Source organism: Astyanax mexicanus, chromosome 20, assembly GCF_023375975.1.
Source record: "Astyanax mexicanus isolate ESR-SI-001 chromosome 20, AstMex3_surface, whole genome shotgun sequence".
Taxonomy (NCBI): domain Eukaryota; kingdom Metazoa; phylum Chordata; class Actinopteri; order Characiformes; family Acestrorhamphidae; genus Astyanax; species Astyanax mexicanus.
Genome location: NC_064427.1, coordinates 26,586,790 through 26,604,313, shown reverse-complemented (window position 1 = coordinate 26,604,313; position 17,524 = coordinate 26,586,790). Strand labels below are relative to the sequence as shown.

General features: G+C 39.3%; 1 protein-coding gene and 1 long non-coding RNA gene across 5 annotated transcripts in view; one reads left to right on the top strand and one right to left on the bottom strand.

The window, feature by feature from the left end:
- cdc42se2 (CDC42 small effector 2) overlaps window positions 1-10,663 on the top strand; it is a 58,328-nt gene extending 47,665 nt beyond the window's left edge. For all 3 annotated transcript variants that reach the window (XM_007255335.4, XM_049468818.1, XM_022665574.2), the window contains exons 3-5: window positions 6,093-6,194; window positions 6,479-6,596; window positions 7,613-10,663. In XM_007255335.4, the coding sequence (XP_007255397.1) occupies window positions 6,093-6,194; window positions 6,479-6,580 (204 nt within the window). In that variant the 3' untranslated portion in view covers window positions 6,581-6,596; window positions 7,613-10,663. The remainder of the gene's footprint in view (window positions 1-6,092; window positions 6,195-6,478; window positions 6,597-7,612) is intronic.
- The window catches only part of LOC125784859 (uncharacterized), a 368,340-nt gene that overhangs the window by 336,171 nt on the left and 14,645 nt on the right, over window positions 1-17,524 (bottom strand). The gene's annotated exons all lie outside the window — the stretch shown is intronic.

Sequence of the window (17,524 nt, the reverse complement as noted above, 5' to 3'; positions counted from 1 at the left end):
CCTATCACTTATTTTGTCTCTGTACAGTAAAAATGCATGTACAATTTCTTAGGAGGTTTTGTGCTAAATATTTACTCTAAAATATAAAATCTGTAAGCAGAGGAAAACGAGATATTTCAGAATTGTATAAGCAAAATGTACAAAAATATCCACATAAACACAAAAATGAAAGAAAATCTGGCAAAAACCCATGCGCATAATATTTTCATATATATTTGATATAAATTTTTCGTTTTGAATTTGCAACATACTCTTTTAACTTTTAATTTGTTACATTTTTATTGCAGATTTACTTTTTGTGTAAAATTAACTCCATATTTTACTGTGTAAGCTTTTTAAAATTGCATTTAAGGAATTGCATTGAATATGGTTTGACCGATGCAATAATACTTGTCATCTCTATGAATACGAATATTGTGGCCCCTGATGGCCCCTTACTCAGAAAAATCCTAGATGAGCCATTGGTTAGTTATGAGATTTAATCCAGGACTCGACAGTAGAGAGACTGTGTTTGCATCACTAAATTAAACTAATAAGTCACCAGGCTCTATAAAAAATGGTCCCTTACGGGAGGAAAATTATTCATTTGCATTAAAAAGAAGTAATGCTAATGACCATTTTCTGGAATAATCTCCTGTGCTAACACATTAAGGTTGACAGCACAAGTTCTCACGCCTTTCCCAATGTCACGCCCCATCTAGATAGATCATTGATTTTTGGCCCTGCATGGTCTTGTTTAAATGAATAGACAATATTCCCAAACCCCCCGAGCAGACGCTGTGATTTCCCCAAAGTGACCTCCCTCGGGTGCTTCTTGTCCACCAGCAGCTTTCACAGCCTCACCAGATTGTGCTTGGTTTGGCGGAACATGCCGTCCACTCTGTGTCTCTGGAGATAAAGAATCCACAGCATGATGGGCTAATGTTTCCATGTACTCTTTTAAGGATCATACAGTATGAATGAGTCCAGCAGGGTCTTCCTGCTGGGAGGGACTACACCATCCCTCCATTCCCCCGTTCCCCCCTTGACCTGCAGTTCACCCCTGGCAGTAGGAGCTTCTCTCAGGGCCAGATTGGCATGTTGCGAGTTGGTTCTTTACAGTTAAAACATTGCTCAGCTGGAGGCCTGTGCTTGGAGTTCCAATGGGTGGACTAAAAAAGGGATTTGACAGCCTTTTGCAAAGTAAAGCTGCTTTTATTAAGATGAAGTCAGGGGGGTCCGCACTGAGTACAGGGAGGGGGGGATGGACTGAGCTCAGTCTTAGCTCTGAATATCAGAATAACCCTGAGGGGCTTTGTACACAATATACTTAATATAATGTACCACTAAAGTGAATTAATTGATACTGTATGAAAACAGAATAGGAGATATATTAAAGCATATTAAAGCATGGAAATGTGAGTGTGCTGTTTGGAAAGCAGTCTGTTCACGTTCCAAGTAGAAGTGAGTGTAATAAATAAAGCCTGTTAAGTTAATTAAGTGCTCTGTATACACAGTTTGCAAGGGTCTGCAATGGTGAGCCAATTAGAACTGTAGTAACTGGAATTCCACCAATTAACTATAATAAGAGATTTAGTGTAATAAGGAAGAGGTTGTATCCAGGCTCTGAAAATTCAACAAATTTATATTAATTTGTTTTAATAAAACCCAGACCATACCTGACTTTTGTGCTGGTAAATATATTACTCCAGATGTGGTGGCCCACATCACGTTGCAATCCAATATTTAATAATTAAAGGATGAAACAGTCAGACACTTGCGGATGTAATATATTAAAAAGGGTTGAATAAAAAGGATACAGTGAGAAATAAGGGCCAAAACACAGGGGGCACAGAAGATTGCTCTCTCCCCACATCACTCCAAAGATGTTGATCAGTACAAGGCATCTGTGAGCTGATGTATCGGAACCGAGTCACTGCGCTTTGCTCCGAGTGCACTGTGATGCTACTCGGCAATGCTGCATCAGCATGCTGCATCTTCACCTTCCTTGTGTTGTGGCATCACTAGTAATAAAGGAAGTTCTAATAAGTGGGTTGGGGTATTGGCCTTAAAAATTGGAAGAAAATGGGAAAACAATTAGAAATAAAATTATATTAATAGCTAAAACACAAACACATGGGTTACACTGTAAATTATTTAGAAAACAAGTAAAATTTTAAAAAGAGCTAAACAATAAACGCAACCCAACAAAGAGACAAAGTGAAAAGACAAGCTGACATTAAACTCAGATAATGCTAGACAGAAGAAGCACTCTATATGCAATACTTTGCAAAGAATACAATAAAGTGAACAGATATTCATACAGTACAAACAAGTCTTAAGTAAAATCAAGTGTACATGAACAGTACTCATGTAAAGAAGGATGGGCAAACCAAAACCCCCCTAAAACACCCTCAGAAAAGAGGATAAAGCCTTGTAAGGACCCAAAGCTCAAAAGAGGAACCCATCCTCTTATGGTTAACACCAGATAAATTAAGTCTAATCACGGGATACAAAAAGCAATGGACAGTAAAATGGAGAACTGTGACTAGTAATAGAACAAGACATGCTTTATGTAGGGAAGGAGAATGAAAGTAGAAGTAAGGAGACATGCTTATATGTTCTTCCTTAAAATGCAGGGAAAAACTGGCTGTATATAGTACTTTATTTTGCTTTAAACACTCATTATTATTAAATTCTTTATAGATTTATCCAGTAGGAAGCATGATGTCCTGTGATAATTTGTCTTATGATGTCCTGCAATAATCTATCCCATGTAGCATAAATATTCATGCAGATTTTTTGTTAGGGGTGGGGTGTTGATAGCGTGTCAAATAGCATCCAACAGATTTACAAGCTAACTATTATTAATGTAACATTGGGCTGTCAAAGTGCCTGAAAGTGAATTGGCAATGTGTGACACATCGTTAGTCTTGGCGCTCAACACACAGAATCTCTCTTTGTCCTCAACAAGAAAAAGCACAATGGCAGCAGGTCATCTGCCATGACGAATCTCACTTTTTGTCTTTGTCTTCTCTTCCAATTCCAAATATTTTTGGTTGCCAAATATTTTCAGTTGCCAGATATTTGGCGCATTGTTAGTTTTGTTCCATTACAGAAACACCATCGTGTAAAGATATCCAATGCGGTGGAATGCAGCATCAAAAACTACAACGCAAAAAACATTTTGTTATGGCATCCGGCACACACCCCTGGCACCTCATAATTCCAGATTCCAGCCAACATTCCAAGTTCCTTCACATGCCTAGGAGTATACACACTTTCACTCAGGCATCCTGTTTGTTTTGTCTCTGGAATTGTATCAACTATTTCAGAAAAAGAAGAGCTTTATTCTGGGATGTTCTAGAACGTGTCGGTGGTGATGAACCTATTTCAGATAAAGGCCTTGCTCTCTCTCTCGATGGGTAGATGGCGCTCTTTCCCATCATCACTCCAAAGGGTGATGCCGATCAGCACGAGGCGCCTGTGAACTGTTGTATTGAAAAAACGAGTCGCTGCGATTTCCTCTGAACACGTTGTGATGCTATTCGGCAATGCTACATCATCAGCAGCAGTTTAAAAAGAGGTGGTGGCTTCACATGTGTCAGAGGAAGCATACCTTGCTAAATAGGCCTCGCTAAATTGGAAGAAAAGGGCAATAATAAAAAATTGAAATACATGGGCTTGGAAACAATGATGTGTTCATTATGTTACGTTGGATCAGTCTGTATTTGCCTCTTTAGGTATCACATGATCAAATCAGGACATTAAAGCTATTTATTACAATATTTCTCTCCTCCCCACTCAGAAATACTACTGCTTTCGATTTAGAAGAAATAATATTACAAAAATATTACAGATTCCTGCTTTAACATCCAGTGAATGTGAATGGTAAATGGGGCAGCTGTAACCGTTATTCAGAGTGATGTGGGAGCGCTAGTGGAATTACACGCTCGGAAACTCCGACCGCAGGTCTCTCCATTCCATGACCAGTGAGGTGTAAGATGCCACCTCCTTGATCGCTGCCCGGTCGCCATAGCAACAGCCGTACGGGGTTGTGGGCAGTGACTGACTTGTTACTGAGTAGCAGAAACAGGGAAAATGTTCCTGATCGAGGCGGCTTGTGCTGAGAACGGCGATCAGCTCCAGTGATGGCCGTTTAATCTGTTCAACAAATGAAGCGAAAGGAGCCAAGCCAAGGCACTAATTATGTTTTGACTATGAGGTGCCGCCATGTTTAAACCTATAGCCATATGTTAAATATGTCTGACAGGGCCTGATTGTGAAAGCCTCATTTGTCCTCTGCCAAATCAATGTTTACCTAAAGAGGTCAGTGGAGGGAATAGAGTTGCTTACATAAAACATAGACTGTAGGCCTTCGTACTGATTGGACATATTCCCTCTATAAAGGATCAGGCGTCAGTGAGCCGTCTAATTGGGTTTAAATGACATTCCCGTCGTTATCTGATTGGCTAATATTATAGCTGTTGTTTTTGCCTGGAGGGGAAAATCTTACAGTGTAGTCTTAGAAATTAGAAATTAGGAAACCCCATGAAACTCTTTGTGTTGTTTAAAGTACTTAAGTACGTATTTTTTTATTACACCCTAAGCATGCACAAATGCAAGCCACCACAGGTTATGCAGAGTTTAAGAAAAAACAAAACATTGCTCACCAATAAAAACGATTGCAATCAGATGGAATCAACCACCAAGAATAGGGCTTTGTAGTAGTTAGTAGTTGTGTCAGACTCTCAAGGAGTGACTCAAAGAGATGAGCCACGCTTTTGTTCTATTAGAGACCAGAACCAATGAATCTATATGTAAAGGCACCATTGTCAGCTATGTGATCACTGGTTTGTTGCAATGCATCACACATCCAAAAGACCTGGTTTCACTTTAAGGCAGTACTCATACTAGGCACAGTTCTGCCCCCCTCCCCACTTCCCTGCTAGCCTGCACTCACACTGAGATTAAACAATCCGTGCCCGAGCACCAATACCTCAATCACTGCTCAGTGGGCTTGCCAGTGTTGTGTGCCGAAATTCAACACCCCCGTCATGAAAAGCACCCTCTCTCGGGAGCGCATGTTCTTGATAAAAGCGGACATAATCTGCTTTAACTTACTTAGAAATATGTGCCAAAGATCATGGTTGCCTCAGTCACAGTTGCAGACCAGAGAAGAGGTGCTTTTCCTGACAGCGTAGTTGAATTCGACACAACACCGCCATGTTTGTTTACAGGAAAGTCGCATCACTGACATCATCTTGTTCTGAGCTCAAACACCAGTGGGTTAGTAGGTTTAAGTCCCATCTTGATTGAAGGTGTAGCCCAGAGTTAGGTGTAGTTTCCCTCTGCTAGATGCAGTATTTGGTGCAGTAGTGGCTCAGAGATTAGCTTACCTGACTATTGATTGACAGTATTCTGGGTTCTTTGATATCCGGGTTGAACAAGCTACCAGTGTTGGGCCCTTGAGCACGGCCCTTAACCCTCTCTGCTCCCCTGGCATCACAGCAATTTCAGCCTTGGCTTCAGGCATGTGTGCTCACAGTATGTCACTATGTTTGTGTTCACTGCATGAATGGGTTAAAGGAGGATTTACACATTCCTCTGTGTAAACACCAGTAAGTTAAATATGGTTGTCTTGTTTTGTCTTCATCAATCAAAAGCGAACCAAATGAAATGTCGGAGGTTTAAATTAAAGACAGGCTCCTCCAAAATGCTCTCTAATGATGTTCTAATCATTTATAGCTCATATGCTTTACCTCCTTCCAGTTGTAGACATTTTAAGTAGTAGTAAATGGTAAATGGTCCTCACAAATGGTCACAAAAGGTCTCTTAATGTTGTTCAAATAAAGGTCTCCTTCACTTTTTAGGCTCTGTGAGTTATGTTCTTTGGTGGTAGACAGTTTTATGTAGGCGGTGTAGCTATCTTGGCTGAGATTTTGTCCAACAGGTGGCACTAGCAAACAGTTGTGTTTCAGGAATGTGTCCAAACCATTGTCTTGTAAGTTTGCTCTGTAGTAGAACAACAAGACCATTTTCTGGCCAGTGAATGTGTAATAATCCCTGTTGAGCTACTTTGCTAAAGCCATGTTTTTCTGTTCCTTCTGCAGAAGCGACGGAGGCGTATCGACCGGAGCATGATTGGCGAGCCCACAAACTTTGTCCATACGGCCCATGTGGGCTCTGGAGATCTGTTCAGTGGCATGGACTCTGTAAGTCTGTAAAGTGCCAGAGTATTAACTGACTGACTGATTTGACATTTTGTTTATCAGATGTATTTATCGTACTCAATATAACTTGATTATTACTACTTCTTAATATGTAACTTTTAACACTATTTAAATACTAATAATTTTTGAAAACTTCATCAATACCACTTTCCCCAGAGTTTTGTGTATAATTTATATATATGTTTATATGTATATATTTATATATAAATTGTAAAATTACAGTAATACTGAGCTCATTTAATAAAATGTATTTGCTTTTTCCTCAGGTCAACTCAATTCAGAACCAAATGCAGTCGAAAGGTGGATATGGGGGAGAGGCCATGCCCATTAATGTGCAGATGCAGCTAGTGGACACAAAAGCAGGATAATTTGTATTTTTGGGAGGTAAGAGAAGATTCATTGTTTTCATTGAAGAAATATATAAATACATTATATGGATAAAAGTATTGGAACATCTGCATATTAATTGTTTCTTCTGAAATCATAAGGATTTAAAAGAGTTCACAAAGTAAAGTTAAGGTACCATTTAAAACACATTAAGATCTTGTTGTGGGAAATATGTAGAGAAGAAAAAACAAACATTGTGGGAGTTGTATGGGCATCAGGGAAGAACGTATGAGAAGCAGTTCTTCAGGCTTTCCTGAAGTGCCAGTACCCAGCACAAGTTGGTGTTTAAACAGAGAAAGAGGAAAAAAAATGTTGGAAAATTATAACAGAGCGGTGTAAGATTGTAAATTCTGATTAACATTACACTGAGTTTATTTTTTTGTTCAAACTGACAGTTATACCTAAATCCCGCCTGTGAAAATCATTACCACACATTACCACCATTTTTCCAATATCGTATTACTACTTTACCATGAGCAAAATCACTATAGATAACAAGATAACACCTCACGTATACTATACCTTACACAGGTGTGGCCTTTCCCAAGGCGTTGCCCTGATTGATCACTTCATAATTAATGGACATCAGCCACTGACGCTTTTCGAGCGGTCAGCACGCTTTTAGAAAAGCGAAGCGACTTGGTTCCAATACATAAGCTCACAAATGCCTTATGTTGATTGACATCACCCTAGACGTGATGAGGGGAAAGAGCGCCATCTACCCACCCCTACCCACAAGGCAAATTGTGTGCTCTCAGGGCTCTGGCAGATGATGGCAAGCTGCATGACCGGGATTCGAATCTCCCTATCATAGCAGCAGCACTTTACATACTTTTATTCCATGACTCCCATCAGCTCTTTGTAGTAAGACAGTTGGACTTTTTGACAGTGTGTTTGGTGTTCATCAGCATTTAAGTTCTCTAGTCTTGAAGACAACCTCACTTATCCACACTCTGCTCTCTCACTTTCAGTGCTTTCTTACCATTTCAATGCTGTTCCTTCTTTTTTAACAGGCCTCTGGCGGATCTTGATTCACGTGGGTCTCGATTCGGACAGCGCTCGCCTCCCATGGCCTCCGTCCGCCTGCCTTCAGTGACTACTCCCAGCCTCCCCCTGTTCTCACCCAGCAAACACATGGACAGTCATGCACTCCAAGGGAACGAGGATGCCCAGTCCACGGCCGCCGGGCCGCCGGACACAAAGCAGCGCTTCAGTGTCGTCTCTCCACCCCATAACGGACGCTCTCTCGCTCGCATGCCTGCCCCTCACCATCCTCGCCATCCTGCCAGAATAGCAGTGCAAAGTGTAACCCCGCTTTCTTTGTCTGTGGTTTGCCGTGAACAGCTAATTTCTGAGCACTCCTTTTTGAAGGTCTGGAACCTACGAGTACAAAAAACGCAAAACGATTCACTTTTTATTTAATTGAGTTTTTTTGTTTCACTTATTTTGGATTTTTGATTTAGATTTTCCTTCACAGACAGACATTGAGTTCGAAGATTGGCGCCAAGCCGCCAAAGATGTTTGTATACATAAAACGTGGCTAGCTCTGGCCGTGCGGTGCCAAAACGCTCGTTACAATGGAATGATGACTCTCTGCTGACAAGAAGTACCTTCTTTTTTCTTTTCTTTTTTGTTGACCCAGGCACGAATGAATGCCGATTTTGTAGGAAATGTGATTGTTACTTCGCTGTTTACATCGTTCCAGTTCACATTCCTTGTATCTCTGTTTTTTTCTCGTGATAGTGATATGATTGGAAGAACAATGACTGATGTTGAAGTGTCCAACATTGGCGTTTTTCTCGCTGTTCTGCTGTAAATGTTTTTTTTTTTTTTTTTTTTTTTGGGGTTCTTTTTTTTTTATAAAACTTGATATGAAGATGCTCAAGCTGTAGTCGTATGCTGTACAGTTTATGTGGAAAAAAGACAATGTAGTCTATGTCCTAATGCTTTATGCTGATGTGGCAACAAATATTTATAAGATTGTGGAAGATCTTGACCATGGGCCAACTGACTCCCCTCGTCTCCATTTAACGGTTATTATTATTATTATTCACAGTCTTCTATGAAAGAGTCTGGTATGAATATACAACCTCTCAAAAAGGAAATAGTGGTCTTTTGGAGGAAGTGTTTTTAGATAATATCCTAACAAATTGAGTCACTTTTTAAACAAATATCTGAAATATTGAGGTTTATAGGCAGAATGACCTTGTGGCATCCCAGCCTGAAGATATTCACTCGGGTTGAGAGGCTTATTTTTCTAACTGTTTAAAAACAATAAAATAGAAATTGTATGAAACTGCACTAATTTCTCAAATTTAAATGCAAAAATTCTATAATAATTATACAGCTTGTTAAACTATAGTTATCTTACCATTGCAGTGGCAAACGGTGCTAATGTTAATATGTAAAACTTTTTTACAGCATCACATGGTATTTAAAAAAAGTGTCTCTCTGGTTAGTCACCTCATAAAGTGGTCTGTTTTTAAATGCGTCTTGAGTGTGTTCACACTTGCATTTTAATCTGGATTGTTTTAATCCAGATACAGTCTTGATACTCAAGACAGATAAAGTGACCAGGTGTAAACGGGATCCAAATGAAATGTAATCTATTTCACATCAGCTTTACACATTAGTTGAATTATAAGTGACATTACTTATACTTCATTTAATTTATTTCACTTTCATGTCAGAGTAATGTCAGTTTTTGTTTGCCAAATTAACAGATATAAATTACAAAAAAGGGAAAGTCCTTATTTTTTTTTTTCACTTAAAAAAAAATAAAAAAAATATTTTTCAGCATTGTCTACAATATTATAAAATTTTTATTACAAATGAATTTATACCATTTAAACTGGAAAAAATAATGAGTCACATCAAAATAATACTTTTGCACCTGTGAAATCACTCGTGACATTCTCTTCTTTATACAAAGCTTGAATACAAATCACAAAAATCTAAGTTTTTGCTGCTGCAATGGTAGAATGATGATAAGGTGCTTAAATCTATGGCTGTATGTTTAGACTGCAAGCAAATCGGATTAGATTCTTTGTCTGCAATGTTTCTTGTAAATTGTTTAGATTGGATTTGCATGTCTGGAAATTACAAACCAACATCGATTGCTGTGGTAGGCAGATTTTATGTGCTTTTTTTGCTATCCAGACTATCAAAAGTCTGTCAGTCTGGATAGTCTAGATATGCCAGAAAGAAATCTGGCAGATTTGCACTGGCAGTCTGAACACACCCTAAGATCCTATAGCAAGCTGTTTGCACTGAATGTCTATAATTGATATTGCCTACTTCAGATAATTCAGATATAAGGAGTTCTCTAGCTGAGTAGGATCACTAAACCAGAACAAACATATCTCAGAACAGAGCTGTGCATTACAGTGCAGTGACCGATGGAAGTCAAGCGCCCACATGTTTGTGTTATTGAGAAACAATCGAAAGAGGCCGTACAGTGTAGGAACTAACAGCGAAACGTATGTGTGTTGGTCCCCGTTGTCCTTTGTCTTCTACTCAAGTGCTTTCTGTTTGTATATACTGTACGTTTCGTGTGCCACAACCCGATCCTAATTTATTTTCTTTAAAAAAAAATGTTGGTCCATTTTTAATGTCATCTTTTTAAAAATGATTGTCTTATTTTATCACACTGTTGTCAAAATGAATCATTTTGGCGGAGTTGTTTAGTTTGAGCTGGACGAAGAGGAGCATTCTCCTGGCACTCTTGTGGAGATGTGCTTGAAAGATCAGCAGACAGAGACTTGAGACATCTGGAAGGATGGTAATAAGAAGACTGAACAGATAGCTTTTTATCAGTTTTTTTGCAATATGGTGATATTTTTGCCAAAGTGGTATCACTGACACGCAATACATAACAAGGACTCTACTCTCAGCCTGTGTTCACCACAAACGGATTTCATCATCAGGGAATTCAACAAATCCAACTGTTATTTTTGCTGTCATTACATATTTTTGTACACTCCTGCTTGTGTTATTCCGCATCCTATGTTGGCTTGTAGATGACCAAATGTGTTCTGTTGAAATAAATATTTTTTTCCATGTTATGTGAGTTTGTCAGTGAATGCACATTAGTAAAATCACAAAATGTTGTCAAATATACAAATTTTAAATAGAAATTAAATAGAAAGGAATGGAATACTTGTTATAATATATTGTTGAATAAGTATTACTTTTATTGCAAGTGGCTATCTGCTATGGTTGTATCGTGCCCCACTACTTTGTCCGTGTCCATTTTTCTACAGAGGCTAAAGAATGTGGATGTGATTTCTGCTAGAGTGGCTCATCTTGTCACATGGACAGGCCTTGCCAGAAGCCGCTGGCCACCATCATTACCACCCACTGCACTGCACTATCCACTATCCACAGCCTTCTATTACGTATTCCTGGTACACATGTGACACACGTGAACATTATGCCATTATGCACTTTTTACTTCTTACAGCACTTCATGCTTCCTTCTTTTGACAACTTTTATGGAGATGCGGATTTAGTTTTCCAGCAGGACTTGGCACACTGCCCACACTGCTGAAAGTACCAATTGGTCTTATATAATATTCTAATTTTCTGAGACACTGATTTTTGGGTTTTATTGGCTGTAAGCCATAATTATCAACAATAAAATAAATAATCACCTAAAATAGATCACCCTGTGTGTAATACATATATATAATATATGAGTTTCACATTTTGAACTGAATTACTGAAATAAAGTAACTTTTCAATGATATTGTAATTTTTTGGGATGCACTAGTATATGCTGCATGGGATGAATTAATGCAGGACATCATTAGGAACCTCTACAACTGAGAGACCACTGTCATGTTGCACCCATTACAACTGAATTTATTCAAACACCAAAAGAAACATTACATAGTCTCTTTTAAATGTTTTAAGCACTGAACAGCCTCAAACGCTTGGTGCAATATGGATTCCTTCACCTGCCCCCTTAAACCACAAACTATGCTCAGAATAACTGTCAGAGCGAAAGAACAGTATCACTTTCAGTTAGGTCAGATAAGTTTCTCTTCCTCAAATTTTCCCAAACAAACCCGCTCTCAGTCACAAACATTGCTGAGGTGCCCTTCATTCCTTCTCATAGTTGGGGCAGATTATTTAAAGTACTGCCATATACTTAAAGGCACATCAGGTACCAACATTTGGTTGGTTTTCTTACGATGCTCCCCCTACAGGCAGAGAGTAAATGTTTACTGTCATGCTGCTGTTCCTGCGCTTACTCCTCATAGCTATGCATGCTTGTTTTGAGCACAGCAGACCAGCGAACATAACAGAAAGAGGTTTGTGCATTACATGATTTAAAGTAAAATACAATCAGAAAAATATATAACTAAAATATATTCTTGAGTCATCAGCAAATCTAGAAAGACACCAGTTTCTTTAGTTTAATGGTTAGCAAACGCGACTAGATATTCTACCGGTTTCTGATTTATGCAACTCATTGTAAAACACACTTTAAACCAAATCCACACCAAATAATGGGCTATTTAGTAAAGTAAATACACATACTTGGACTGTTTGCCAAAAGCCGATGGCTCCTCAACTACAGATCACAATGGAGGAAGCGAGAACCTTCATTCTCCCTTTTAAGACTAATTTAATATAATCTGAAATCATTTAAAAAACAGTATAAAACACAATTACTAATTGAAAAACGTTGCATAGTGTTGGTTTAAAACTTTAATCAATCCTGCACAGCTGAGGAATTTTATTGCTTTAAAATGTAAGCAGTGTCCAAATATACAGTGCACTAGTGCGCTATATGGAGGGTTAGTGAGGTCACGATTAGCTCTTTTCCACCAAAAAATTCTAAACTCTAAAAAGGCTTAAAAGCCCAAGTTTCCACCAGTTTTAGTGGAACCATCAAAACGTCACAGCATACGTCACCAACAGAGGGCGCTGCACAGCAGCAGTGCTTTGGTATAAACAGACTTTGGTTCCCACTGCGAATGAACATTCCTGGTTCCAGAACTAATTTTGGTTGGTGTAAACGTAGTAGACCGGTTCAAAATTAGGTTTGAGAACCAGAACAGTGCTGGTTTCATGTCAGTGGAGAAGCACTAGAATATAGAATATGGAACTTCAAATCTAACTTGGTGCACCATCTACAACTATTAGATGTAGCACCATCTTTCCAGAGAACTCAGTTTCACTGCTCCACGGCACCACAGACTAGCCGCAAACGCAAGTGTGCTGGTTTCATGAATTAATAGAAGATATGAGCCATCATATCATTATGTGCCATTGTTTAAAATATAATAGACTATTTTAGACTACTTGGTGGGTAGATGGCGCTCTCTCCCCCCATAAATTCCCACAAGGGTGATGTCAATCAGCACAAGGCATCTGTGAGCTGATGTATCGGAGCCGAGTTGCTCAAAATGGGATAAAAATGAGAAAAAAATATTTTATTGTGTGCTATCCTATGTGTAGCCACTGGTGTGAAGTGTGGACAGTTGGGAAAATGAACCCTTCTGTGATTAGCGGTGTGGTTGACCGAGGTTAGATAATCGACACATGACACACTGACCCAGAAAAGCAGCAGCAGCAGATAATGCAACAAACACACCAGCACCAGCACCAGTGTTACACCCACACAAATAACATTAAGGAAGGAATTAGTAGGAGAACAAGGTCAACAGTCAGTGGACAGGAGCATGTGCATTCCTCACTCTGGAGCAAAAGGGACAGACTCCAGATCACTGCTGGAAAAACGCATAACCAGCTCAAGCAGGTTGACCAGCAGTTTGATGGTTTCGCTAGCTGGTCTACAAGTATGACCAACCTGACCAATACCAAGCCAGACAACCAGTGTGACCAAGCTTGACCATGCTGGTTTACCAACAGAACACAGTGTGCTGGTTTTATAGAAACATGCAGTGTTTTTTAGTTCTGGTTCTGGTGCCCACATGTTCAGCACATTATAGAAGACTGTATGCTTTAGCACACCAACACTAACTCTGAAAGGGAATGTTAATGAGCTGATTAGTTGAATCAGGTGTATGGACATTCTGGAAATCCATACATTTGACCAGGAATGAAAACAACTATACGACTATTTTTTAACAAACAACACCAGAAACATATTTCCTAAAGGATAATCTGTGATAAAATTATGAAATTGTGTTAATGTCTAAAAATAATAACTAAGAATATGGATGGATTAAAGAAGTTGTTTTTAAAAGTAAAGGTTACATGAACCAATTAATTGATAGAATAAATGTTGTCTCCATTTACCTTTTGCATTAAAATTCCTTATAGTTTGTTGTCTCCACCTGATTCTCGTATATAAGCATAATAAAACTTGACCAGCAAAACCAGCATCACCAAGCAGCTGGACAAGTACAACCAGTATGACCAAGCTGGTCAACCAGTAAGATAAGCCAGCCTGGTCTTGATAGTTGTGCTGGTCAACCAGATTCACCATCAAGGTCAAGCTGTTCTACCAAACATATGACAAACATAATAAGCATCACTATTCTCTTTGACCAGCACAACCAGCATGACTTGGCTCTTTTTCAACCACCTTAGACCATCTTAAAACAGCTACCAGCAAGGAATGTGTCCTGAGTCTGGATACGCTGGTCACTGTACTGTATACTCCTAATCATTTATTTGTCTGTTTTTATCTGAAATAACGGAAATAATCTGAGGAATTCAGTGTGGTGTGAAGGTTTGTACCAGCAGCCCAGCGCGTGGTACCCCACCCTCCACGTACAACCTGATCATTTACATTTCGCAAAGCTGCAAGCTGGAGCTCCCTGCTGTTGCTAGGCAACCTGGCCTGCCAGCAAATGGAGAGGTTTGGTGGATGACGTCTTCCTGGAGGGCGACTGGCTCTTGAATGGAAAGAAAAGTACACAGTGTTTCATGAACAGATCTGCTGTTGTGGAAAGACCTGGACCTCAATACAGTACCCACCTGTATTACTGAATTACTGCCTTGTACTACAGCATTACTGTGAATTACTGTAGCACCACACACTGCTACTTACCCAGCATTCCCAGTCTGTGCTCTGACTGAGACAGACTGGTTAACGTAGTCGACTGTTATTTCTACCTGCATTTCTAGTGCAGCCACGCCCGCTCTGTTGATATTGCAGTGGTGAAGGCTGGTGCACAATGCTGTATGAAGCTGAATATGTACAGTAAAGGGGGTTGTTAGTGCACATAGGTCTACACAATGCATCTACTGTACAGTCATGCGTGTGAGCGGTGGATGAATGGAGTGGTTGTAAGCAGGGTGTTTGGACAGTCTTATTGCATGTGGCCGTATTTGCTTTTAAGCAGTTTGACCAGTTTACACCACTCAGTCGAGTGTCAAATGCATGAGTTTAAAGGTCTTAAAAATCTCTGAAAAACATTTCAGATTATTTTCATATTCACACTGACATTCCCATGACATTTATCAAGTCCAAATCCAACTAAATATAAGAAAGTATTCCTTCTTTCCTGTTTGCAAGGACAATTCTAGACAGACACCACCAGTCACAATCCCTAATACCCACTGCACTGTTCACTCTGGGTGGTAATGCCTTCTATGACCTACTTCCAGTACACATGTAACACTGGTGTGGTGCTATGATGGGATTCAGTCAATACGGAGCTCCAAATTCATGTGGCCTTTAGATTAGCTCAAGAACTTTAGAGCACAGAGAGCTTCATTGCATTGGGTTCCATGGCCGAGCAGCTGCATGCAAGCCTTGCATCACCAAGCAATGCAATGCAATGTAAAGCAAAGTGTTAAATGCAGTGGTATAAAGCACACCACCTCTGGACTTTGAGACTTTGGAGGTGTTCTCTAGAGTGACAAATCCCACTTCTAAGTCTGGCAAACTAATGGACGTGTCCTAATTTGCAGAGAACAGTACTTGTCTAAATGCATTGCGCCAAGTGTAAAGTTTGGTGGAGGGGGGGGTTTCATGGTGGGCGTTCTTTATATTATTAGCTCAGCTACAGCTCTGGAAAAAAAAGAGACCACTTAAAAATGATGAGTTTCTTTGATTTTACCAAATTGAAAACCTCTGGAATATAATCAAGAGAAAGATGGATGATCACAAGCCATCAAACCAAGCTGAACCGCTTACATTTTTGCACCAGGAGTGGCATAAAGTTACCCAAAAGCAGTGTGTAAGACTGGTGGAGGAGAACAGGCCAAGATGCATGAAAACTATGATTAAAAACCAGGGTTATTCCACCAAATATTGATTTCTGATCTCTTAAAACTTTAAGAATATAAATTTGCTTTCTCAGCATTATTTGAGGTCTAAAAGCTCTACATCTTTTTTGATATTTCAGGCATTTCTTATTTTCTGCAAATAAATGCTCTATAAATGACAATAGTTTTATTTGGAATTTAGGAGAAATGTCCGAAGTTTATAGAATAAAAGAAGAATGTTAATTTTACTCAAATATATACCTATAAATAGCAAAATCAGAAAAACTGATTCAGAAAACAAAGTGGTCTGTTAAAACTAAAGTATTTTAATATTAGTTAGTAACCACCTGTTTTCCAACTAGAATCAAGGACACCTCTATTTAACATGATGACACTCAGTTATTATTATTATGAAAATATTCAACATTGTGTAAATGCAGGACGAAATGCAGAACAGTTTTATTGCCTCTTGTTAAGTATGTAATGTGATCCATTATTACGAACACTGTGTTCAATGTTTTGTTCTCACCCACTTCCTATAAACATTCTTCTTATGTAATCACTATTTTCAACTTCAAACGTTACCACAGTGCAGCCTTTACTATTCTCCCAGTGGAGAAACTCCCTCAGGTAATGTTGACACTGGCACACCTGATTATGATTTATTATCCCACACGTCTGGACCTGGCTGGGCACAGATTAGCAGCTGTTTGAAGGTTAAGTTATAAGTGAAACAACACAGTATATTAAATACAGCCAGGTTGAAAAACAGTATGGCCAGCTTATATGGGTCAGGTTGGTTAAACTGGTTGCCCAACATGGGGTGTGTTTTTTTGTATGAGGTTGAAGGTTTAGCTGGTCTACAATCATGATCAACCTGAGATAGACCAGCTAGACAACCAGCATCAACAGCAAAACCAATGGTTGATTCAACATCACCAGTGTGACAACTTGCATTTCCACCACCTTGACCATCAAAGACCAGATTAGACGATATAAAGCCAGCTGCTAGCATAACTTAAAACAAATATTTTAAATAATTTTCAGTATCATATTTATAATACTTCAGAGGAAACATAAATCATATGTTTATATATAATTGTTTTTCTATTTTCTTCCAATTAAGCTAGGCCAATTGGAGGAGGTTGAAGACTAGCACATGCCTCCTCCAAAACATTTTAAGTCAGACACCACCTCTTTTCAAATTGCTGCTGATGCAGCATTGCTGAGTAACATCACAGCACAGCGCGTTCGGAGGAAAGCGCAGCGACTCGGTTTCGATACATCAGCTCACAGATGCCTTGTGCTGATCGACATCACCCTTTGGCGTGATGAGAGGAAATGCGCCATCTACCCACCCAGAAAGAGCTTGGCCAATTGTGCTCTCTCACTGATGACAAGCTGCATAATCTGGATTTAAACCAATGATCTCCTGATCAAAGTGGCAGCGCTTTAGCCCGCTGGACCACTTGGAGCCCCCAACAGTTTTATTTCTCTTTTTTTTTGTCCTAATGACCCTGTTATGTCAAGCAACATGACAGGGTGAACAATTTTAGCAAAAATTGGCATTTGGTGAAAACAAATTGTTTGACAAAGAGTTGCAAACAATGTTGAACTGTTCATGGCATTGGGGATTCTAGAATCAGAGTTTTAAGGGGTTTCTGAGCATGCAACAAATACAACCGGCTATGCTGAGAGCACAGGGTGGATAGGAGTTGCATGTACTGGTTATT